The sequence below is a fragment of the Magallana gigas genome, chromosome 1 (assembly GCF_963853765.1).
Source record: "Magallana gigas chromosome 1, xbMagGiga1.1, whole genome shotgun sequence".
Lineage (NCBI taxonomy): Eukaryota > Metazoa > Mollusca > Bivalvia > Ostreida > Ostreidae > Magallana > Magallana gigas.
Window position 1 is genome coordinate 16,752,896 of NC_088853.1, and position 26,785 is coordinate 16,779,680.

General features: G+C 32.8%; 2 protein-coding genes across 3 annotated transcripts; both read right to left on the reverse strand.

Annotated features, from left to right (window-relative positions):
• Window positions 1-580: 580 nt before the first annotated feature.
• Window positions 581-20,183, reverse strand: LOC105335013 (solute carrier family 22 member 7). Of its 2 annotated transcripts, none has more exons than XM_066084373.1 (10): window positions 19,992-20,183; window positions 15,619-15,824; window positions 12,087-12,317; window positions 11,257-11,459; window positions 10,124-10,435; window positions 7,782-7,916; window positions 3,033-3,118; window positions 2,243-2,360; window positions 1,744-1,812; window positions 581-790 (listed from the first exon to the last, which is right to left on the reverse strand). In XM_066084373.1, the coding sequence occupies exons 1-10, from the start codon at window positions 20,113-20,115 to the stop codon at window positions 733-735; spliced, it is 1,542 nt and encodes a 513-aa protein (XP_065940445.1). In that variant the 5' UTR covers window positions 20,116-20,183; the 3' UTR covers window positions 581-732. The 2 variants fall into 2 exon arrangements, with proteins under 2 accessions (XP_065940445.1, XP_034322065.2); XM_034466174.2 differs by having other exon boundaries at window positions 1,740-1,812; window positions 19,992-20,179.
• A 2,001-nt stretch (window positions 20,184-22,184) lies between these two features.
• LOC136275401 (G-protein coupled receptor daf-37-like) lies at window positions 22,185-26,466 on the reverse strand. The gene is made up of 2 exons (XM_066084374.1): window positions 26,337-26,466; window positions 22,185-24,428 (listed from the first exon to the last, which is right to left on the reverse strand). The coding sequence occupies exons 1-2, from the start codon at window positions 26,359-26,361 to the stop codon at window positions 23,350-23,352; spliced, it is 1,104 nt and encodes a 367-aa protein (XP_065940446.1). The 5' UTR covers window positions 26,362-26,466; the 3' UTR covers window positions 22,185-23,349.
• Between the last annotated feature and the right edge of the window lie 319 nt (window positions 26,467-26,785).

Below are 26,785 nucleotides of genomic sequence, written 5' to 3' on the forward strand. Positions count from 1 at the left end.
TAGAATTCACGTTATTCCTATCTAAAAGCAGTGATGTTTTCTTTAAAATTAAGACATTCAGTATAACAAAATAAATAGTACCTGTTTGGGAGTATAACAGTTGAAATTGACACCCCTCGAAAACCATTGTCAACCTCCGCTTCGCGTCGGTTGACAAAGGTTTTCTCGGGATGTCAGTATCAGCTGTTACCCTCCCAAACAGGCTATTTTCATAAAATATACTGCATAGAAGTTGTATTAATTGCAATCCACAGGAATACCATATACACACAAGGATATTCATGGGGAGGAGGTGTTGTTTCAGAACCCCCTTTCATAGAAATTCAAATTTTACATAGAAAAAGTACCGGAAATCGGCCTACGTTGCAAAGGTAACATCAGTAGTATTAAAAAGACAACAATGAAAAATGCTAAGTACTATATACACATTATTTACTTGCTTTTTAAATTAAAGATAAAGTAAAATCAAATGCCTAGATCTAGAGTCTTTGTCTAAGATTTCCAGTCCATCTTTTCCGAGTGTGCGCATGCCTCTCTTTTCTTTCTTTTTTGTATTCATATCAATCAAACAAGAAGACACTACTGTTAAGATTTTTATTATGTTTATTAGATTAAGATTTTATTTGTCTTAATTAGATCGAATTTGTTTAACTGTGTAAAGCCTCTTGACATCTTCCACCGTGTTAGGTAATTCTTTCCCGGTTGTTTCGGGTATCCAAATCAACAGAATTGTCACCAAAACAGCACACGACCCAAACACGACAGGGGGCCCCCAAGGGAAACGCGATCCCTGTGAAAAAATAAATAAAACATAAAGGATGCATGAACAAAGTTAATTTTACGTTTCCTGTCACTTTCAAAATACCAAAACTACGAGGAAGGATTATAAACAAGAGCTCTAACACAAATGCATTGAGTATGCAAGCTTCATGTAGACTAACTGTTGAATATCCTTTCCCGTCAGTAATTCAAACAATTCTATTGAGTTTTTTAATTAAATAAGTTATCCATGTGCACCAACCAATTGATGCAGTATTTATTTATCAAAAAAGAAAAATTAAACAGGAAAAATAAAATAAAAACAAAGGGGGTGTTTGTTTGTTTTTTTTTTTGTTTTTTTTTTAATTTTTATTTGTTTCTTTTTAAATGAGAAAGTCTTTTAAAACTACGCGCGGACGACGAAAAATTAATCAAATTTAGACAGCCTAAGATATAGTTACCAGCTAAGACAAATAACCCTTACATGTATAATCAATGAATTATTTAACCCTAACGGGCTTTTAAACAAATGCCAATAGCATCACTGTTGAAAATGTCTTGATTAATAACATTCTTTGACATTTTCCTACACAAAAAACAAGGATACACTCTTGCATTTAAATATCAGTTTTGACGTCATAAGTACATCTATGGTGTGTGTTATGATCACTCACCTACATGTGTATACAAACTGGATAGAGGAAATGCAGACTGATTAAGAACAATTCAACGAAATCGAAATCCAAAATAACTTTCTAAATAAGGATGATTTTTTTTGCAATTCCATGTTATTTTTCTGTTATGTGATTCATTAAAAAAAGACCCCCAAAGAAAAAGAAATAAAGGAAACAAAAGCACCCCCACCCACAAGAACAAAAACAAAAAGAAATAAAAAAAAGCACCCCTCCCCTTAAAAAATATTTAAAAAATAAAAAAAAACCCAAGAACAGAGAGAAAATTCAGATATATTGAAAACTTACGAACATGGTTGCGTAGGGTGAGATCATCCCCCCAACTCTCGCTGCTAGAGACGCCAACCCTAGGCCTCGCGCCCTGCAATCAATAAAGAGTATAAAAATATGTGTGCATCGTTAAAACTTTATCAGTCTATGACCAATATGAAACTTTTTAGGTTGGTCAAGTATTGCACGTTGTCTACATATGCAATGTCATAAAAATATGCATTTCTTCTCTTTTTTTATATTCGAAATGTATAAATCTAACATTAACCAACATCGTCATATGTATATGACATAAGTGTATTTTGTTTTAAAGAAGGCTAAATGGACTGAATTAAGGACTTCCTTTATATTAATCTCATTAAAACAAAAAAAAACTCTCTACAACCCCCCCCCCCCCGGTAATTTTAAAAAAAATATCTTAACCTCAATTATCTGGGGTAGTTGGTTGCTTATGCTTTATAAAAATACATGTTATAATGGCTAATATCATATCCAGCCTCGTTATGAATTTTGGCTTGAACCTGATATTGGTGGGATAGATTTCCGGCGTAAATAAGCACGCGGCCATCCAAGCACCGGATATACCAAACTTTCCCGTAAAGCTTAGAGTAATTGCGAAACCTCTAATCATACCAGATTCTGAAAAAAATATATGCAAAACAAATTGTTAGCAAGAGTACATTCAAATTACAGGGACCCGTCTTAATCTGTATTATGTTAAACTCTTTATATAGCTGCAGGTTTGTATAGCGTTTGGTTTGAACAAATTTGGATGCATCTCGAATATTTCACAGTAAAATGGCTGAAAACTTAAATCAAGGCTATTTTTTGTAAAAAGATTTTTTTTAAAAAGGAAGCAACAGACCTGCAGCTACCCTTTATACTATAAGACACACATTGAAAGTTGAACTCAATTTGAGACGCTGATCAGCCATTATTCAACGTTTAATTAACGTTAGGTTTCGACGTTGAAACCAAAAGCAAATCTCAAAGTTTATTCCACGTTGAAGACACAAGTTATTTCTAACAAATTTTGGATCGACTTCTGTTTCTAAAAAGGCCAACATACATAAACTAGCACAAATTTATATGTAGTAAATGACAAATGACTTTGACTTAAACTTAATTTCAACGTCATATTAACATTTTTCAACTAGATCTAAAACCATTTCAAATTTGCATTCACGAGAGGTATTCTGTCGTAAACAAAATGTTAAATTTTCAGAGAGAGATAGAGAGAGAAAGAGAGAGAGAGGGAGAGAAAAGAGAGAGAGAAAGAAAAGAGAAAGAGAAAGATAGATTAATACACACCCCCTACAAAGGTGAGGACACCAGACAGAAGAAGAGATACCCCCGCCGTAGACAAAAACATTGCACATGTTTTTCTTCTTCCCCATCTGTAACGATAAAACACAAACTGTGAAGACAATGCAGTGTAACAATAGAACACACACTGTGTAGACAATGCAGTGTAACAATAGAACACACACTGTGTAGACAATGCAGTGTTACAATAGAACACACACTGTGTAGACAATGCAGTGTAACAATAGAACATACACTGTGTAGACAATGCAGTGTAACAATAAAACACAAACTGTGTAGACAATGAAGTGTAACAATAAAACACACACAGTGTAGACAATGCAGTGTAACAATAGAATATACACTGTATAGACAATGCCGTGTAACAATAGAACACACACTGTGTAGACAGTGCAGTCTAACAATAGAAAACACACTGCATAGACAATGCAGTGTGACAAAAGAACACACACTATGTAGACAATGCAGTGTAACAATTGAACACACACTGTAGAGACAATGCAGTGTAACAATTAAACAAACACTGTGTAGACAATGCAGTGTAACAATAAAACACACACTGTATAGACAATGCAGTGTAACAATAGAACAAACACTGTGTAGACATTGCATTGTAACAATAGAACACACACTGTGTAAACAATGCAGTGTAACAATAAAACACACACTGTGAAGACAATGCACTGTAACAATAGAACATTCACTGTGTAGACAATGCAATGTAACAATAGAACATAAACTGTGTAGACATTGCATTGTAACAATAGAACACACACTGTAGAGACAATGCAGTGTAACAATAAAATAAACACTGTGTAGACAATGCAATTTACCAGTAGAACACACACTGTGTGGACAATGCAGTGTAACAATAGAACACAAAGTGTAGACAATGCAGTGTAACAATAGAACATAAAGTGTAGACAATGCAGTGTAACAATAGGACATAAAGTGTAGACAATGCAGTGTAACAATAGAACATAAAGTGTAGACAATGCAGTGTAACAATAGAACACACACTGTGTAGACAATGCAATGTAACAATAAAACACACACTGTGTAGACAATGCAGTGTAACAATAGAACAGACACTGTGTAGATAATGCAGTGTAACAATAGAACACATACTGTGTAGACAATGCAGTGTAAGAATAGAACACACACTGTGTAGACAATGCAATGTAAGAATAGAACACACACTGTGTAGACAATGCAGTGTAACAATAGAACATAAAGTGTAGACAATGCAGTGTAACAATAGAACATACACTGTGTAGACAATGCAGTGTAACAATAGAACATAAAGTGTAGACAATGTAGTGTAACAATAGAACATACACTGTGTAGACAATGCAGTGTAAAAATAAAACATACACACGCTGTAGACAATGCGCTGTAACAATAGAACACACACTGTAGACAATGCAGTGTAACAATAGAACAAACACTGTGTAGACATTGCATTGTAACAATAAAACACACACTGTGAAGACAATGCAGTGTAACAATAGAACATGCACTGTGCAGACAATGCAATGTATTAATAAAACACACTGTGTAGACAATGCGCTGTAACAATAGAACACACACTGTGTAGACAATGCGCTGTAACAATAGAACACACACTGTGTAGACAATGCGCTGTAACAATAGAACACACACTGTGTAGACAATGCAGTGTAACAATAGAACACACACTGCGTAGACATTGCATTGTAACAATAGAACACACACTATGTAGACAATGCAGTGTAACAATAGAACACACAGTGTGTAGACAATGCAGTGTGACAAAAGAACACACAGTTAGGTAAGAATATGCAACATGAAAGATTGTCTAATACAATGATGTTGTTTTTTATATGATAGGTGTTCTAATAATCAATTAAAACCAATGAAGTAACTCATTACGCAAAACAATTGACACAAGGAAAATTGATTAAAACTAATTTCTTAATTTTTGTCTTTTACTTAATTATAAGCATAAGTATAATATTGAATAAAGTTGCCAATTGATTATGTAATAATCAATAAACTGCTTCTGTTAAACCAGAATTTAAGGATGACATTTACTCAGAATGAAAAAAAATTCCACTGATGATAATGAAACCCCATCTATTGTATGTTATAGACTTTTGATTGTAGTGTTATTTTTCAATTTCAAAAAAGTAGGTCAATGACCTACTTTTTACGTAAATGGCCATTGAATATTTTTTGAAAAATCAAGAAAAATCCCATAAAATTTTACACTACAATTGAAATTTTCTTAATTGTAAATATATTTCAAATAATAAAACACTTTTAAAAATGTAATACATTTTATGAATGGCAGTGGCTCTAAATAGGTACAAAACATTAAGATTTCAGCGACAATTCGAAAAAATATTCCAGTCCGAATTTCCTCTATCAGTTTTCAAATTCCTACCCATTTTTGATCTAAGTTTACAAAAAATTGAATGATGATAATACAAAAACGTTTATAGCATTGAACTACTTATATTGACCTTATTCTGTTGGCATAAAATTTATATGAGGTCAAAGATCAAAATTTTGAGATATGATGTCTTTTATCATTTTTAAGCATTTTTTAAATATTTTCGCAATTCGTGCCATACAATTATTTTAATGAATAAGTAATGTAAAACCAGCAGAATTAATATAAAAAATTATATAGACTAAAATATAAAATCTTAACTTTCAATATTAGAGTAGTGCCAACAAAATTTTAGCGGAAAACAAAATCTGCAAAATTTAGTCCGAATTTCCTCTGTTTGGCTAAAAGTCTATTTTTGTTGGAGCCTAATTCCGTAATGAATTAAAAATATCAAATGTTTTGACAGTAATAATTCATTTTATTAATACTTTTTTTGTTTTGAATAAATTTTACTCATTACATTGAACTTTATAACTATCCGAATTTGAGAACTCAAACCCTGAGTAAACAACACCCTTAAGAAATAAGGTATCATTTTTGGATGTATATCGGGATATAAATACGGGTTGGTCACGTGATCAAATCTCATAAAGCTCGAAGGATGACAAAAATCGTATATGACGTAACCATAATGACCTTTGACCTACCTTGGAATTCAGTGCGCATTCATTATGTCTGAACACTTGTGATGACCATGCAAATGCAAATTTCAATATTTTTATTTTACTATAAAAGGATCACAAACTACTAGTAATTTCTCGTATGTTTTATACAACCTGAATCGTTTAATTATCACTCCTTCAGAATTACAAACAGAAGATATCACCTAAATTGGCAATAGACTTTAACAGTGATTTGAGGGTTTTAAATAAGTGCTAATGGAGACCTATATCTTGCAGACAACTCACCTATCCCCGACATCATAATAAGAACCATCTGATTACGTGGGTGAATTAAGTACGATTACCTTATGTAAAATAGGAATGTATTTTATAGTATTAAGTGTGTAATCGACGAAAACATTCAGAGGACGACGGGAAATTTATCAGCGGTTTATACCATTTTCAGTGCTGTCAAAAAGACGCCAAATAAAATAAAAGCACTGAAGTATTGCCTGGGCTGATTTTGTTGATTACTGTAAAATCCTTATTTTACGCGAGTACTTAATTCCGCGCTTCCGCTTTTTGCATCAAATTTGCACCAGAATATATAATCGCGAGCACCATCTTTTTGTTATGATAACATATAGCGCAAAACTGTCTGAAAAATAAGAGCGAGATTTGATTTTAAAATCCGCAAGGACTAGCTGCATATCGCGATTTTACGCGGAAATCAATTCCTCGCGTTTAATAAAGAATTTACAGTATTCTATATCCAAAAAACTAACGATATGTAATTTCGCATTGCAAGTTTAGTTTTTTACCTAAATAATTTACACACATTTATTTCTAAGATGAATTTCCGACCTTTCCAACAAGAAATTAAAGATGTAATTAACGCCCATAACACAGTTCGATGCATTATGACCAGTTATATTTCTTGAAAATTGTATCCAAGCAATTTTTTGACAAACAAATGGTAATAAACTAAGTTTAGTCAGCGGTGGTGGTTTTTCATTCGTGATTTGTGCTTACATGTAGGCCCAAACACTTTTTCACATCCGTTTTGCTAGAGTAACTGCACAAAAGAGTTTATTATAATTAACTTCAAACAATCAAATTACAATTTAAATGAAAATACTACTATATTACATACACTGAGTCTTGATTATGATAACTGTGTTTTACTGTCCTTTCTGATATATATTATTTTTCATATAATATCTGCAATATGACTACTTTAGTTGTCATGTACAAATTTTGATTATCAATAATCTAAATTTTTGTAAAGGACAGTACTTTTGTACCATTACATGAGCTTTTCAATACAATAAGACAAACAATAAAGAAAGACGATTCTTTAAACGAATTTAAACACCAAATACCTCATATATCCAGATACGCTCTCGATAATATTTCGAGTTGTTTTTCTTTTTTGTTTGTTTGGTGTTATTTTTGGGGTTTTTTTGGTGATCACTTTTTACATTGCAAAATACCCCAATACGCAGAAACAATACCCAGTATTGTTTGCTATACGAAACTTTTTTGATCGCAGAAAGGACTGTTTCTGATTAAACAGTCGCCCTTTTTACCAAATTTTCTCAAACTTTGTGACACGAATATAAGGTATTGCACATAAGAACTTACAACATTTTCTTGCAGTCCAAACTAGCTGGGAATAACAAAAGAATATACATATACCTGTTAATGGTCAGTGAATATAGAATCACGGAGGGTATTTCTACTACACTGTTCAGGAAGAAATTCAGGTACATGTTGCCCGACATTGTCCCGGACGTGAGAAACAGTCCATAGTAAGTCAGACTGCTCACAAACCTACAGGTTAAGAGAAAATGAGTTATTACATTAAAGGAATTTCATTTATACACCAAAAACCATTGCTGAATATTATTTGTCCCAGTCTTGAGAAACAGTCCATAGCTAGTCAGACTGTTCACAAACCTGAGGGCAAAAAAGAATATATGTTATTACATTAAAGGGATTACATTTATACACCAAAAACTAATATTGAACTTGTACTTTTACAACGATTGATAAACAAGTTCTACAACATATAAGATACCTACTTAAAGGCTATGAGGACGATAACAAGTTTATTTGCCCCGAGACAGCAACTTTTTCAAGAGGCAAAAAGTTGCTGTCGGTATTCACAGAAGATAAACATGCATATCAATATTTTGCGTTAAAAAGAATGTTACCACGAGTGGTTTATTAATGTGGTAAGAAGACGGATTGCCCAGAGGAATTCCATTTGTCCAAGCGGGCGACCACCATACCCTTTCATATACAACCACTGCTGATCATGTTGATCGAACTCGGATCGCAGCGGTGAGAGGCAAAGTGCATTGTCCATAACACCACTAAGTCTTGGCCATCTAATACACCTTATTGGTGTAATACACATTTATGGTCAAATGAATGGGAGCTCTAAAAGCGAGCCTACTGTTTACAAACCCGAATTCAAATATAAATGATTACCTACGTTGAAGAACAGTCTTCTGCACCCCAAACTATTTTCAAATAAGACAGGGGCTCCAAAAGGGAGGTTTCAGACTGTTTAGAACAGCTAAGAACAGTCCTTTGAAAAGCAGACTTTTCACAAACACAAAGTTGGAGAGAACTGTGGTTTTTATTTTCAGGGACACTCTCTCGAAAGCAGTATAAATTTTGATACAACTATAAGTAAATAAATAAGTAATCATGTAAATTGATATAGGAACAACTCCCAAAAATTACAATAAAATTAGTAGACTTTTGAATCGGCTTTTAGATATATTTTATCTTCATTTTATATAAACAATAAAAAATTAATATAACAGTAAGAAACAGTGTCTTTACAAGCGCTAACATATAGTCAAGGAGGACATGCGTTTTTGTTTTATGGCATGAAGAACATTTTCTTGTACGCCAATCTATTTACACATAGGACGAGAATTAAAACACTGCGTAACAGCCTTGAATAGACTTTTCGAAATCATGTAGACATAAGTGCAGACATATATGAACAAGTACTCATGAATTTTACTCGATCCCAAGTTTCTGATTCAACCACTTTTTTGTTATAAACCGTATATCCATTTTTTTTCGCGTGTTTCAAAAAATTTGCGAAAATGGAACAAAATGTAGCATTTTTTAACTTAAGATAGCCATAAAAACCTTTAAGCCCAAACTGTGTTCATCCACTAATATAAAAAAAGTCCAGATTATCTGTTTTGAAATGCACCCTCTACTCTACTCTTTCAGGTTATAATGCACAACAAAGAGTTGAAAGTATACGCAACAAATATGATAGGTACCCGGACGATAACGTTGAAAAATAGTGCGAGGTGTTTCGAGTGACTTTCTTATGATAAAAGATGTCGACATTTCTAATTATAAAACTCCTTATCAGAACTTTGTTTTCGTTCTTGTGAATTTTTTCGATTGAAAAATAATAATGTTTCAAAGAAGGATATCTTACACATTTTCTCTCTCATCGATTTTAATTAATTGTATTTCTCTTACAAGGAAGTGAGGTTTTACTAATAAGCGTCCAAATATGACCAAAACAATAACTTTGGACATACTTTTGAAGAAAATTTAACTTAAGTGCTCTTTTTCTCTTTGACTGATCTGGTACCGAATGAACGTTTCGGTAACTATTGTTTTTACTGCTGAATTCAAAGTGAAAGATAAACAAAGAATAGCAATACGTATATTTATTTACTAGTTAACTCTCCAATATAGAGCTACTATATAACGGTCAAATTATTCAAACGCATCTAAGTTTAAGAATTCTTAGAGTGCAGCATTGTACACTGTTTACAGGGAAACATTCGCCTCGTTTTATTTTGGCCTCTCTACCCTCTTTATAAGAGGACAAACTTCAGATTAGACGAATTCAAGAATTCCAAATTACCTTTATTTAGACACAACTTTCCCTGGGTGAATTCAAGACGGGGCGAAACTGTTTGCAAGTGAAGAACGGCGAAAATAACACGAGGCGAAAATATCCCTGTATACAGTATTAAGCTGATTCTTACCATAGCATCCACACAACAAGGGATGGCACTAAAAGATGTTTGTGTCTAAATATCTCTAAGACAGACACCTGCGTAGATTCGGAATCCATCACTTTTTCAAATTTTCCCGCCATTTCTGGAGTCTGTTCTGGGATGACGTCTTGGTTTTTTTCAAGAAGGTTTTCCTTTTCTGCGTTTCCTTTTATAGAATCTAGTTCTGAAAGCAGGCAAGCCGGGTCTTTTTTATTGCACTTTGCTGCTTTTTGAATCCACATTTTGGCCTGGTCAAACTTGTTATTGGCCAGGAGCCATCTAGGTGATTCTTGAAGAAACCTGAATAAAAATTATCCTAACAAAATTTTCTTGTAAAATGCAAGTACCAGTTTATTTTTCTTGACACGTGTTCATGTAACAGATCGGTATATAGAAATGCATGTAAATAATCTAGTTAATCTTCATGTTACACGTACAACAGAATACAGAACCAATAAGATAAACTAAATCTTATTTAAGGAATGAAAATCATTTTTTTCAGTATTACGAGGTGATTACTTCCAATTAAGCCCGCGAGGCTTTTAAATTGACCATGTCTTACAGTGTTTGATCACAATATTCAAAGAGTGATTCTCTATTACTCATATCTATATAACTTTAAGCTGTTGTAAATTTAAATACTCATTATTAAATCAAATACATTTAAACATTATCTTAATTTTGCATAACTATGCAAACCCGGTCGTGCACCCAAACTTCATCAATGATGACATGTAATTAAATATACATTGCAAAATCGACTCGGAAGTTTGTCACAGACAGAGACAATGAAAAATATTTAATATAATATGATTTAGATATTTGATCCGTTTTGAATTAGTTTTAATCCGTTTTTAATTACTTATGATTGAATTTCACTGGTAATTGCTTCATTATGCAGCAGTTTTCTTGATATAAAAGGCACACCAACTTGTGAAATTCCTTTGTTTATGAATTTGTTAATACTAGTACATTTTTGATAATAGACCATAAACACATTAATTGGGTATAGACCGGTTCAAAACACAGTTCAGAACATTGTACAATAATCTTGTAGTTGTTAAGTTTTCAGGACATACGGTTATTATTTTCAAAAAGTACAAATCGGTTGTTGACAATACCATTTTGTAAAAAAGCTGTGAATCCCGAACACCGCTGCGGCTCCCATCATGTACCTCCAAGTCACGTGACGCAAGAAGAAGGCCACGACGGGAATGATGCTGAGAGATAATGCCCAGGCCACGGTACCGGAACTGATGACAAACCCCCTTAGCTCCGTGGGGAAGAGCTCCAAACCTAAAGTAGGCAATACGATTCCGGGTCCCTGGAAAATAAAAAACCCCGGAATTACTTTGCTTGAATATTTTTGCTAACGCCAATCATGATTTTGCCAGCCTATTTTTTTCACCCATGATTCAACATTTTAAGGGAATTTCTAAAATCCTAGGTTATTTTGATCTATTTTCTAGAGTTTTGATTATTTGTACAATTTGGAGAGGACATAAAATACTATTTTGTATCAAGAAAAATATGGTTTTCAAAATATTTTTGGATTTATTTTCTAAATATCTGTAATCCGATGCTTTATACTAAATGTAAAAAAAAACGTGTCAATATTGTATTGAACCATTTCGTAAGGCAATAAAGTTTCTATGTTTTAATGTAATGTTATCAAAAGAAAAGGCAACGTCTTCGATTATCAAATTAGAATAAAAATTATGAAAGCGTCGTCATCATCATCATCATCATCATCATCTTTTACGTCAAAATATATGATTTAATAATCTTAACCCTCAATTGTGCTATTGCAATTGTCATTAAATAACAAAAAAAAAAACACAAGAATAATCACAGTTTTCTGTCATTATAATCATTTGAATTATCTTCCTGGGTGTTATGTCAAAAATATAAACATAGCAATAACAAGGTCTCCATATTTTTTAACACACACCTGAGAGAACATGCCCATCAGGAACCGCATCACAACAAAGCCCGCGAACCAGGGTACAATGGCGGTCAGCAGGAAACAGACAGTGACGGCCATCAGGGTGGTGTAGGCGATCAGGAGTCGGCCATGCTTGTCCGCCAGGGTAGGGAAAACGCTAGCCCCCACCATCTGCCCTATTACTAGGACGGTGGTAGTCATACCACCTAGTCCCTCGTTCTCACAGACCAGCTCCCACTGAAAATGGACAGTAAACGCTTATTAGTTATACTAGTATACTGTGGAACCATTATTATTCTTGGAGGTTAATGTTCGTGGGCAGCCAATATTTTCCTGGTTCGTGGAGACATAAACTTTGTCGATAGCAAGTTCTATTTTGTAAATAAATTCTAAACAAATGTTTGTATACACGTTCGTAGGGATGTAAATTCGTGTGCAAGGGTAATCCACAAAAGCCATGGACATTGGATCCCCATGAACAATGATGATTTTACAATAGCTGAAGGCATGGCGTCTCAGTTATCAAACTTGCAACAGGTGCTGTTAGGGAGGCAGTGTGGTAAACAAATTCAGTTAAGCCTTTATTAAAGTTTGAACGCTTATTATTGATAGCCGAAGGCTTGATATATCATTCATCAAGCCTGCCACAGGGCTTGATGTTCGTGGTTTTTTTTTGTTTTTTTTTTTTTTAGACTTTATTGATCTCCTTTGAAAAAGATGTCTAAATAAAAAAAACCCAGTTTTCTATATCTTAATAAAATGTTCTTATTCTGAAAAATGAATATCGATAGTGGTTTCCATATAGATAAGTTTAGAAATCTTCGATTTTAAACTTTTAATGTAACAGGTTATCGATTTAAAATTTACAAGCTGCTATGAAACTTAAGGTTTTTTTTTTCTCTCTGATTAATTACGCAATTTAGTTTTTAACAAAAAAGGAAATAACCAAACAAACAAACGGAGATGCTTTCATGTGACAAAAATGTTAATCCTTTTGACACTAGTCATTGATATCTTCTTTACTTGATCTCCAAGCAAATTAAATAATTGTTGGACAATAGAAGTGTGAAATTATCGTAACAGCTAGATGTGTGAATGTTTACTTTTCTGGCATGCCATTACTATCCCTTTGTCATAAAAAAGCAATGCCTGTCAAAAAAAAAAAACAATTGTAACAGAGAATGGTTTAAGATCTGGAAGAGAACGGTTGGGCTAACTGTGCTGGAACCCCGCACATTAGCATAGAGTGTGTGATATCGGACTATCTGTGCTGGATTTCTGCACGTTAGTGTCGATTTTGAGTACAGAATTATATCGGACTGTCCGTGCTGGAATCTCCGCACGTTCTTAAGTTGTTATCTCGGAACTCCGAGAATCGGTTTTCATTGGAATACCATGTACCGTTATTTCATCAACTTAAATACAACTTGTTGAACTTTTGTTTCGTTTTGGAGTTTTTATTCAGCGTAAACTTGAGCGAGTGTAACGAATTGAGCTTTCCCCTGAATTCACCATATGGATTTTAAGAACTTTTATATTACAATTTACAATTTACAACAAATCAAATAGAAGATACGTTCGTGAAAGTTGGGTAGTATTTTTAGTAGAAAGCCGATTGGCATGCTACCGGGCTAACCGCAGCTTCACGGAAAATTCGCGATAGGAACTTTACATTTAAAATTCATTGGTGAAAATTGGTGTGAGAATCGAATTGTTCCCCGTCCTCTCAACAAAGCGAGTGATTGAAACTCTAACGTCATGATGAACCAACAAGTGCGACCGTCCATCCACAAGAAGTCCAAAAACAGAAATTACGGGACAGGAATCGTATGCAGCAGTTTTTGGATAAGAAATTCCAGGGATCTCCGAACTCTGTGTCTCCGCCCGCTACTAACGTTACCATCCTAATGACGCATTTGGAAGAAAATCCAACGCAAGCTTCCCATGCGGATTCGGAATTGACCACCACCACTCCGTGTCCAGGTGATGTAGTGGAAACCCGTCAGCGTAAACTTGAGCGAGTGTAACGAATTGAGCTTTCCCCTGAATTCACCATATGGATTTTAAGAACTTTTATATTACAATTTACAATTTACAACAAATCAAATAGAAGATACGTTCGTGAAAGTTGGGTAGTATTTTTAGTAGAAAGCCGATTGGCATGCTACCGGGCTAATCGCAGCTTCACGGAAAATTCGCGATAGGAACTTTACATTTAAAATTCATTGGTGAAATTTACATGCAAATTGAAACAGAGGAAATTCGGACTATTTAAAAAAAACTTCTTTTCATTGCTGAATTATTATTTTGTAAATATGTGTGTATAAATTTCGGACACTACCTCATACGTTATATGAAATATAAATAAAACACAATATCGATTCAAGATAGCATTGTAGTAGTTTTAAACTTTTAGTTTGAAAATATAATACTAGGGCTACAATGTACAATTGGTTATGGTTTTTTTCGTTCCTATATAAGGGAATGTTTGCGCCCCTTAGTCATAATAATCCTTAGCACTATACAAAACAAAATAAATCTATTTGACCTACATGTTGCATAAGAAACATTCGGCCTGACTTTGATTTCCTTGTATTAACCGGATGTTAGCATTATAGGACACCTGTTATCAATAAACGCAATGTTGCTTCATGTCAACCATTTTATAGATTCGTAATTTGGGTCGAATACCAAATTTGGCATACGAAAAAAAAATGTAGGAAGTAGGGTTGTCAGCAAAATAATCATCCTGCTTTGTTACGATTTCTTTTGCTTTAAACCCTTATGTAGATTCCATTTATAAATGGCTTTTTTTTATTGAAGGTTTTTCATGTGCCCTTTTGTCAATCAAAAGGTCGTAGAATTTGTGAAAGACCAAATTACTTAAAGTTTTTCTATTGATGTAAAGCTGAACATCATTATAGACCTACTCTGTTCCGAGATTTTGCTCCACCTGCTTTTCGCTTATCATAAATACTAGTACCTTAATTTCGATTTGTGCTCAAACTACGTTCATCCACTAAAATTTAATATGAAAAATTTCCAGATTTTATGTTTGAAAACACCCCCTCTACCGCTTTAGACTTCAATACACAACATTAAGTATAAAGTCAATGGAGATTTTGCATTGCATCAGCCATAAAATAGCCCGGATGATAATGTTGAAAAATAATGCGAGCTATTCCGAGCGAGTTCCGAATGGTAAAAAGATGACAACATTTCCCATTATAAATTTCCATAATAAAATTGTTTTCGTTCCTGTGAACTTTTACGATAGATACATAATAATTGTGTTAATGAGGATATCATAGATATTTTCCCTTTTATCGATTTCAATTGTATTTTTCACAGTTATGCGTGTGTTTTTAAAAAAAAAATGATCATCAAGTGTTGAAAGCATTAACTTGGGACAGACAATAGCAATGTGTATGAATCAGTCTGGGTTTTTTCCCGAATTTTTCGATTTACCACTTTTAATTGCTATTAGTATGTTTCTAGTTTATTATCTTATGGCCTGCTGTAAAGTGTGAATCATTACCTCAGATGCCACCGTCTGCTGCCCAGATAATTCGAACCCCGCTCTACATGGCACTGTTTCTTCTACCACTGTCCCAGATAGATTTGTCGTAACAGTGACGTCACACTGATGATATTGGAAAATGACGTTATGCGAAGCGTTAAGTTTCCTGTTCGTGTACGAAGCATCGTCTTCGAAAGAGCTACACCGGAAATCAGGAATGTGGCCTAAATTAAAAACAAAATCCAAAAATCCCAATATTTATTCATTGTTTAACTCTAAATTCACTTACTCAACAAAAATACAAAGTTGATAAATTTATTGCTTGTAAAATGTTTGAAATGTATTTTTAGATGGTTTTTTGTATAGAATTACTCTTCAGGAAACATTTATTGTTAATACACCTACAATCTGGTTATCTATTTTGAATACTATTACTAAATCATAATCAAGCTCTTTGTGTTAATGACATTTAACAAATTTTATCTATTTTTCTACGAGCTTGCATCTGTCGTATTTTTGTATTTTTTTACTTACAGTACCTCATTTTTCTGTGTGCTAGTTTGTTTGTGGTTTGTTTGCTGTTGTATTGGTTTTTTTGTTTAGCTTTCTGGTAGAACATTTCAATATGTACAGCCTCTCTTCCTTAATGTTTAATGTTTGTAAGTGAGTAAGAGTGAATAAAGGGATATGTAAAATACTATATTGCATTCATTTATTACACGTTTCTGGGAGAGTTAATTTTAAAAATATACAATCTCTGATCAAATAATTGGAAAACAGACAATATTAATTCAATGCTGTGTTTTAAACGTACAGAAACTTGCTGTTACGAAAGATTATTACAAGTACAGGCGTTTTTTGCTTAGTTTTTATAACAAATGCCGAAAATCCTCAACATCTATCGATTAAGATTATGAAACATGTTTTGATACTGCACCTGCATCCTTAATATTATGTCTAGACCAACCCGCTTAATTTTCACACTTCGAGTGGTAACTTCGTAAATGATCTTTTATAACATTTCTATGATTAAGACTTTGTAAATTATATTATATAGACGACGAATAGTTACATGTAACGTTTTAATTTGTTTTTGTTTATTATGAAATGTCTAACAAGTTGAAAGTGTACATAGCAATATGAAATGAATTGGTTAAAGCGAAAAATGAACAAAGGATTATAACATTTGTTTTTCTTTGGACTGTCATGTCATAAGTTCATTTCGATTGATTAATTGTTTGGTTGATTCTTAATCAATATCTATTGACTGATAAATGGTCATGTTGAAAAATAAGTTGATCGATCGATTAATTGATTGATTAGGTAATGACAGAAATGAATTGCTGATAATTACGTCTTGTCTATAAAATACATTCAAATAACAAAATAAGCCTAATTAGGGGGCGATGGTGGGCTTGTTTGCCTAACATCAAGACATATAATAAGCAAAGGTTACTTACTGCAATTTTCATCCTTAATCTTTGCACCATTGACATTTTATTTCCAGCTCTTAGCCAATTGACAACGACAGAAAGCATCTAACACTCGAGTTTTACATGCAGAACTTCAATGCAACTATTTTTGGCAAAACGCCATCGCGAAAATTATACACATACTATATACATACTTTTTGTTTATCCGTTTAATTTTAATCTTAAAAATACATATGTATGATCAATTTATTTCATTTTTACAATTACCATGTATGATATTGATAAAATATTCCATGTTTTTTCTAAATAAAATTTGAAATCTAATACTTTATTGATATAATGGACATTAAGGATACCACGAAAAAATAAAAATTTAAAAATTTAGATAAAACACACCCATTCCTCCCACCCCCCAATAATAAACCTCATATCTGAAAAAAAAACCCGCTTAAAAACCGACAAGATTAATTCAATTCCGTGTTTAAAACGTACAGCATACTTAACATTACGTAAGAATAATACAAGGACAGACGTGTTTGCTTAATAAGTACCTGTAAAAAATGGTCGGAAAAAACCCACATTTACAAATTTAAAATCATGGAGTATCTTTTACTACTGCATCTATATTCTTCTGAAGTCTAGACCAACCCACTGACTTTTCACACTCGCTGTAGTATTTGAACTTTCCTAACAAAAAATGAATTTGATCTTATCGATGCGTTTTTAAGACTCATTTACAGCCAACTGATGATAATGAGTGGGCTCGTACAAAAAACGGCATCCATATGTGAAAGGTCAAACCCGTCGACTAGCTACATGTAACATGTAACATATCACTTTTTTTGTTTATCACAAAAATCTAACCAGTCGAGAATATATGTACGGTAGCTTTTAGAGATGCTAATAACAGCCGTTGAAAAGTTTCAAATACGTTGAAAAAAATAAAAAAAGAACATAACATTTGTTTTCCCTTGGACTGAAAATTATATCAGTTAAGTGGCTCTATAAATTACTTATAGTTCGTGTAAGTTTAACTAGGCAAAACAGTGACGAAGCAGAAATGCATTGTTTGTGTATGATATGAAGTTCTGTAAATGAATTTGCATACGCCTATAAGATGACACAGAAGTGAATCATTCATAGAAATCACTGTTTTTCCAAGGGAGAACAAATACATACCCAGACAAATACATACCCAGAAATTCTAAAAATATATAACTGCAATATGTTGGCGGTAATTAATCTCAGTTATAGTTTCATTGAAACTAGAAAAAATTGTCTCAAATGTATAGGAAAAGATGTCAATCAAAATTTTTCAGTCACTGAGAATGTTGCTGAGATATGGGGGAAATCACAGTAGATTGTGATCAGAATTAAGGGATTTCCCTCGTTAGACATACTCATTGACATTCACATGCACATTCAAATGTTCAACTGTTAATGTACATCTAAATTGTTCTTAACAGGTTGTGACGGCATTGAAACAGTTTTCATTGATTGTGAATGAATCCAGAGCTCTGTCAACAGAAAACTGTTTTGGGGGAAGAAGGCGAAGAAATGCTTTTGTCTTTTTGTTAAAGATTTTTTTTAACGTTCTAAACTTTCTAAAAATAATTTCGATTGAATATTATACATTCATTGCGTGATGGGGAAGAACAAATTAAAATTTTATTAAATTTCTAAAAGTAAAATCCTATTTCTCGAGGGCATTGGTCGAGGGATATTTGACTTTTCCTGGGTAAATAAATAAATGTATTGCATAATTAGACATACCATCTCATCCGTGGACACCCGCGTCTTGTCTCGTATACGTTTTTCCGATTGTAATTAAACTCATTTAACTTTTATTTTCCTAAATCATAAACCGGGTGAAAGCCTTGTAGGACAATCACAGATACGACCGGAAGTGAACACAATCCCTCTTTCATCTTTTGAAATTTTAAATGTCTAGACACATGGATGTGTTATGTTTTTGTTTGGGCGAAACACATGGATATATCGGTGGTATCTGCGACACACAGATCCATTGATTGTAACTAAGAAACACGGCTATCTTGCTTGTTATTGCAACACGCGGAAATCTCGACAGTTACAGCAATTCATAAATTGTATCTAAGAGAGTTCTAGGATGGAATTTTATCATTATGTAGGGATGTTCTAAAATTCAATGATGCGTCACTCAAAGTATTAATATATCAAATTTCGATATAAAAAACACATTTCCCTCTCAATTAAAGTTGTAATTCAATATTCAAACAAGATAAAAATTATAAACAATTGAAATAATATCAGCTTGCGTTTTAGACAACTATACTTTCAAAGAGTGGACTAATTGCTCTCAAAGTATATTACTTAGTAAGAATAAAAAAACTAATGTCTTATTTTGTTTTCTTTTAATATAAGCAGTTTTTTTACCATGAATTTGAAAACCTAATTGCTATTAGAGAAAGTGTAGCAGAGGCTATATATATATATATATATATATATATATATATATATATATATATATATATATATATATATATATATATATATATATATATATGAAAAAAAACGATATGAAATCAGAATGATAACATTTACTGTTTTGCAAAGCATTAACTGTCAAAATTTTGTTAACACAATTAACATATACATGTTAACTCAACCGAAAGGTGTTAAAAAGTTTACTATGTGTATGAGAAAATGATGAATGTTTGTTCTGTGATTATAATATCTCACTAATTAATTGTTTGTTAATTTGCGTATTTAAATTTCAAGAGATTACTTAACAGGACGCCAAAGTATTAGGTTGCATAAAGAATGAAAAAAGTTTTTTTTTTTTCACTTTTGACCTTTGGATTGACCCTGCAAAGGGAACAACTTTAGCAAAGTGTGGATTGGACTTATTGATGAAAAGGAAGTTTAACATACTTTGTAGGCTCAAATAGGTGAACAAAAATAAATAAATTGACTTACCAATGAATACATATATGACTATTGGAAATGCCATCATAGGGAAACAACTTAAATTGTAGATATATTGGAGCAACTGAAAACGACCAAATTTCCCGAGAGATCGCAACACACGGTCAGTATCCATATCGACTGCTTTTTAGCGTTTCAAACCATTGTGAATAAACACATACAGCTTTGCTTCTTTTAAATAAAACAATTTCAATTTATTTGTTATTGACCCATATTGCCAAGTAGAGTTGAAAGTTACAACATTAATGCAGTATCTCACGTTTAAATTGTGGGCTTACATAAATTAACTATCAGTGTGAACTAAAGTGCATTATTCTTTAGTTTGTATAAAGTGAATTGCTTTCCTAAATGTAAAACTGATTAATAAGTCTCCAACTAAACGAGTGTGTTATATTTTTCCTTGATGATTCAATTATAGTAGTATCAGTATATAGTATTTGATTTTTTTATCTAGTTTAGATGAAATTAGATAACTTTTCTATTAATGGAGTTATTTTACCTAAATCAGAGTTTTGAACAATTAACACAATAGCTGAGCTGTTAAAATGTTGAGGAAGTGAAGATCTGCAAGACTAAGGGTTTCATACAACATACAAATTTAAAACGCACTTAACAGAACATCAAGTAGAATATGATTTTCCCCCTCAATTAGGAGAAACATCAACACTATTATTTGTTATTCAAAATAGCTCCTTGTTCACGTGTTTGAAAGCATTAAAGCGTTCCCTATCTATATTTTGCCGATAAAACTTTTTTAATGCACGTTTCATATTTTAATATTTAATTTCATTTATTATTTATAGTTACTTACATACAACTATGGGGATCACACAAAAAGACAACAATTTTAAAACACTGCAGTCTTATGATAAGTATTCTTAAGAAAACAAATATTGTTCTTAGTTCTTCAAATGTTTTCTGATCTTTTTGATAATTTTTCCTTTTACAGAAAAAACTCAGATTTGAACCTTAGTACACCATCACATAAACTTTGAAGTCAATTTAAAGTAAGTTTAAGTAAGTTTCTTGTAAAGTGCCGTGCACTTTAGTTGGTGTTGATCGCAACTATACATTTACCCTACACACAAATTGCGAGGGGCATCGTATATAGTAAAAGAATCAATTAATTCTTCTAGTTGTAAATGTAACTCCTCTTAAACCACTACACAGAATTTCACGTAACTTTGTAGTAATATAGTAGACAGTGTTTATATTTAGATGTGCATATTAAGGTGGAATAACACACCTTTAAAAAGTCACTCAAATTAACAGTAAATTATTTGATTATGAAAAATATAATGATAAATAAACTATACATATGTCAAACAAGCGAAAAATTTGCATTTTGGGGATAAAAAATGAATATCTTAAAAATCAATTCAGTAAGTAACAACAAAAACCCCTGAGGGATTCGAACTCTGTATGTAAAGATCACAAGCCCAACACTTTATCCACTCGGCTATGAGATAAGTTATCAGTTGTAGTCGATAAAATCCTTTTAATAAAACAAAATCGTTTCGATCAGGGGTCAGCCATTTTGTGACGATGTGTTATTCCACCTTAAGATGAAATTCTGATTAATTTTTCCCCTTGCTTTTGGACAAGTTGGTCCCTTTTGAACATAGAAAGCTATCTTTGTTAACAACTACAGATTAGATGTGTATGTTAGCAGTTTTGCTTTGCAATGAAGTTTTTAGCCGGGCTCTACTGAAAGTAGAGTCCTGGCTGTAGGCAGGCAAATCGCCATTGTAACTATAAATAGCACAACTTCAAAAGTAAACAAAAATCCAAACAGCGTCAAGGTAAAATTTTCCGCTATACCAAATAGTATCACAAAGAGCCATGTTCTGTCAAATGTGTTGGCAGTTTGGTTTTTTTAAATTTCGAGAGTTGTCTATCTTTTTTTTTTTCAGTTTTTTTTTATTTATAACGTGTTTTAAAAACAAGACTATGCGTTTTGGACACATACAATGCACATAAATTTCCATGAACTACTTTGCTCCGCGTTCAAGAAATGGGTATTGAATATTTAACGCTTGTTGCAAAATTCAAGGTAGCAACTGTTGACTTTTTTTCTACTAGACAGACAGTTTTTGCCTTAAATATTTGTTAGAGATGAGATAAAACATAATAAAGTAAGCTTATTTTATTTTGTGCTTTGTTTCAGTTTCCCATTGTACAACATGGCTATACAAATATCAAACAAAGTATAAACGAATTGTGCTGAAAAAACCCCACATGCAATGATGTAAAATTGAGACAAGTTACACCATTAATTCATCGTATCATATTGATAAATCTTTCTCTATATATAAAGCAAATCTAAAGCAAATTTAAAGAGGGTCAGAAATTCATGACCATGTTTGAATTATATATATCTTATAGAAAAGAGGAATTCCTTAAAAATAAACAGGATGGTATTTTTTAAAATCTAAAATATCTAGCTTTTTCCAAAACTGAAATATAAATTTTACAGGAATAAATATTCTAAATATTTAGGTAGATATACTGGGCAATTTTCTGGACATCAAACTTCCTTTAATGTGTCGATCTTCTAGTGCATTGCAGGCATATAACCACACACATATTATGTACTAAACATATACCAAAATATACAACGTATTATTGTAATATTTGTGTACTACATATCATAACAACAATAAAACGTTTAGTCGTACACATAGTGTTAACTATAAATAAGGACTCATTTTTGGGTATAATGAGGTAAAAGGGGGCCATCAATTTAAATCTATTAGGACCCAACTATTATGACAGATTTGACCAAGCCTACCCTTAATGATCACCTGATGATATCCAAAGAATGATTCCACATTACTTATGTTTACATAATGTCCACAAATTGCACGATTAAAAATCTAAATATGTCATTAATGAAATGTACTAAACTCCAGTACCATATCAATTCACAGCGTTATTACAGGCATAGGTGTTACAAAAAGTAACTTAAGTTTGTACAATAACAGTTATGAGGTACACTAGTGTCTTTATAATTAAAAACAAATGGCTTAACCCGTGCTTCCTTAAGATACATGGTGTGGAACAAAAGCTGGAAATTACCTATATAAACAATACCTGCTGACTAATCTAATTATGTTTATTTACAAAACAGAATGTGTACAAAAAATACACACACAAAAAATACACACACAAAAAATACTAACACAAAAAATACAATAAACCAACAAACAAACAAAAATTGTATTTCGATTTTTTTGTAACACATAGTTATCCATTGGCAATTAACCTATTTGGAATAGATGACATGAGACGAGCAAAAAATATAACCTTAAATTCAGTCATACGTCATTTTTAACATGAAAATTGAGTTTCACAGAAACCTCTCCTCACTTTGTTCAACTTTAATTGCATCTTTCATTCGGATTAACTCTTGTCTTGAAGCTTTGATCACCATTCCTGTCGTTTGGCTGCTAGATCTTGAATGCGTGAACATCCTGTTCAATTCCTTTCTAAATAACTTTCCTGACAACACATATATGCAGAAATTGATGCTATAGTTTATATAGGAAAAAGTGGAAATGACTTCGGAGTAGGGTTTCAGACGAAAGTACAAATAGATACCTTCTATTGTGTTCATGTCTACAACAGCATACAAAATGATAGATATTATAAGCAAGGGAAGCATTGTTACAATGTATGTAAATGATATTGTCAGCAGTGTTGCTGTTGTTTTGAAGGAACGCTTTCGAAAGACAGCTCGCGACTGACACATGTTTGATTTTCCTCCATTGCTTCTTTCGTATATATCTTTCTGGATTCGTCGAATTTTTAGCAGAACTGAGAAATTTCCAATAAGGACTACAAAGAAAGGAAAGCCAAACATCAGCGTAAACATGTATCCGTATATGTGCAAATTCAAGTAGATTTCTCGGTGTTCCACATACGCGCCACATCTTGATCCGCTTCTGCCGAAGAAGGAAAAGCGAAAAAATTGCGATAGGGAAAGGATCAGAAAGAGGCAGGATATAATGGACACCGCACCCGACTGCGTCTTCAGAGGAGTCTTTTTAAAGGGAAAACAGACGGCTTGCAGTCTTTCTAAGGACATGCAGACAATCAACCAAGCCGACATGAGGTAACAAATGTTCAAAGAGAAGAAGTATATTTTGCAGCCAAAATCGGAGAATGTGGAAAACATATTTCCGATTTCCGTGTACTTGTCCAAATACATGTTGACAAGGTCGACTTGTCGACCAACAAGGGTCAGAGAGTCGAAGACGGCCAGTGCGCACAGGAAGTGGCTGTAGGAGCGCTGTCGTAGCGACTTCCGTTTCATCACGATAAAGCACAACATATTTCCGATAAGTCCCAGTGTAACAATGGCGGGAGTAATGTAGAAAGATATCCAAAACCCCCACTGGGGCGGTGGGTTCAGCATAGGACGGAGCCCTGTAAGACAAAAGATTTATCATATCATTGACCCATCCAAGCTATTATAAAGGTTGGATCGATATACATAAATGTATATTTAAACAAAAACTGTCAATCGCCGGCCCAGGACGAGATAAATATAACTTTATTTTCTTTCCACTAAGCCACGAATTGTTTTCAACAATTCCGTTTTCAATTGAAGTTTTGCGACCCTGGAAGATTTGTTGAATATTGTACTTTGAGAGCAGCTAATCATAGTATTGACCTTTTAACATCGATTGCTATTGATACATGTAACTATAGAACATATACCTATCAGGTTAACATATTATGCTCTTGAATTAATCCCATTAGCCGCGTGATGACCATGGTCAGTATTTGAAAAAAATTGTGATTCTCTTCATGTCGTTTTAAAAATCTTCACCTCGTTTGTTTTCGTTAACAAAGAACCGCAACTCTCTATGTATTTTGTTAAGCTCACAAAGCTAGTGTCTTATCTTTTGAACCTTCATCAGACTTATCAGCATGTCAAAAGTAGTCTGTCTAGTTGAAATTAATTCTTTTTCCAAAGCTATGTATGTTATACATATTTTTCGATAAACAAAAAATGTTTCATAACACGAACTCATGTTACTGTACAAGTACTAAAATTCTTTGGGAAAAGACACTGTCTTAAGGAACTGAGGAGGCATTGCATAAAAAGAAAATTATGTAGCATCAATTTGTAATTTTCTTACGGTAAATAGATGTTGCTTTCTTATTAGAGCTTTTTTCTTTATTCCGCACAAAAGGAATAGCTAGATGTAAAAGAACATTTTCTGATAAATGGTCTTGAGCACCGGAACAAAAGTGTTAATTATACAAACTTTCATAAGGTATTGATATTGTTGTCATTTCAAAACACGATGGAAAGTAGTCCTGTTGTTCACAATCCCACCCACATCTATTAGAGTTATTAGTAACAAAAATGTGCCACACTTTGCAACCATGCAAGATTACGAAAGATTTTAAAATTATTTAAATGAAATAAATTGTTAATTAAAAGATTTTGGACTGTTACAAAACAAATCATGAAAACGTCCGTAAATGACAGAACTCTTTTAAGAGTTAAGATGAAATAAGTCTCCAAAACTCCGCTCGCATTAATTCATTTTATTTACTAAGTCAACTTAAAACTAAAGTTGATTCTTAAAACAACGATCATTAATGCACCAAAAACACATGTTTTTAAATAAACGTAGACTGAATCGAAATTTTATAAAAAAAATATCATTACAATAGAAGAATTACAAAATTATTTCAAAGATGTTTTTGATCATACTACATCAAAGCAATATGTAGTTGTCTGCATATCTAAACGTTGATCACCATTAACTTTACGCTAGAATGGAATGTTTAAAAACTTCGAGATATCGGAGTATTCGAGATATCAAAGGTAAAAAACTAAAAAATTAAGGGGGGTTTGGACTTACAAATCGTTTCGGCATATCCATTGTATACGAGATATTAGTGTTTGAGATATCGAAGTTCAATTTTATTGCATTCGGACATATTTTGTTGCATGGAGTATAAAAAATTACCATTTTAAAATTATACTAATTTTATCCCGTGATTATCTCTTACCAATGGAAAGATTAACTAGTTTGTAAGACATTCAAACCAATTCGCTGATATATTTTAAAAACAAAATCTTTTTCCACAAAATATATTGAGCAAAATGGGTCTATCAAAGAATGATCAATTTATAGTATATAATAATGAACAATAATTAGAAGCAAACAAACAACAACATCCCACTCCACTCCCCCGAAAAAACTAAGAGAATCAACAAAAAATATACCAAAAGTAGGCATAAAAACCTTAAACAAAATCATAAAAAGCCTATTTTTGCAAAGAATACAAGGACGCAAATTAAAAACCACTCACCAGAGTTGTTCGAAATGTTTTCCATGTCAAACAGAATCCTTGAGTCTTCTTAACAGCAGGGATAAAGTGATCAGTTTAACAGAAGCAAGGCAATGACTCTTATCCGATCCTTGCTCAAGATTCTTCTGATTCAGACTGAGGAGATGGCAGCGTCTTTATTATATAAGGTCACAAATGACTCGAGTGTGAAATACAAATGCCACTCTGATGAATGTTTTTCGTTGCATAATAAAAAGAAATAACGCAAATAGATAAATATGTTTTCAAAATTAATAATTTCTATCCAGATGTTCAAAAGACAAACCTTTTTTTTGGTCTCAATAGCATGCATTCATTGAGAAATGAGGAAATGAAAATGGTTTGTGTGAATCTATAAAGTAAATTAGCACCATACTCGCTCATGATCTTCGAAAAATGTCTGCTCTTACCTAATTACATGTTAGTACATG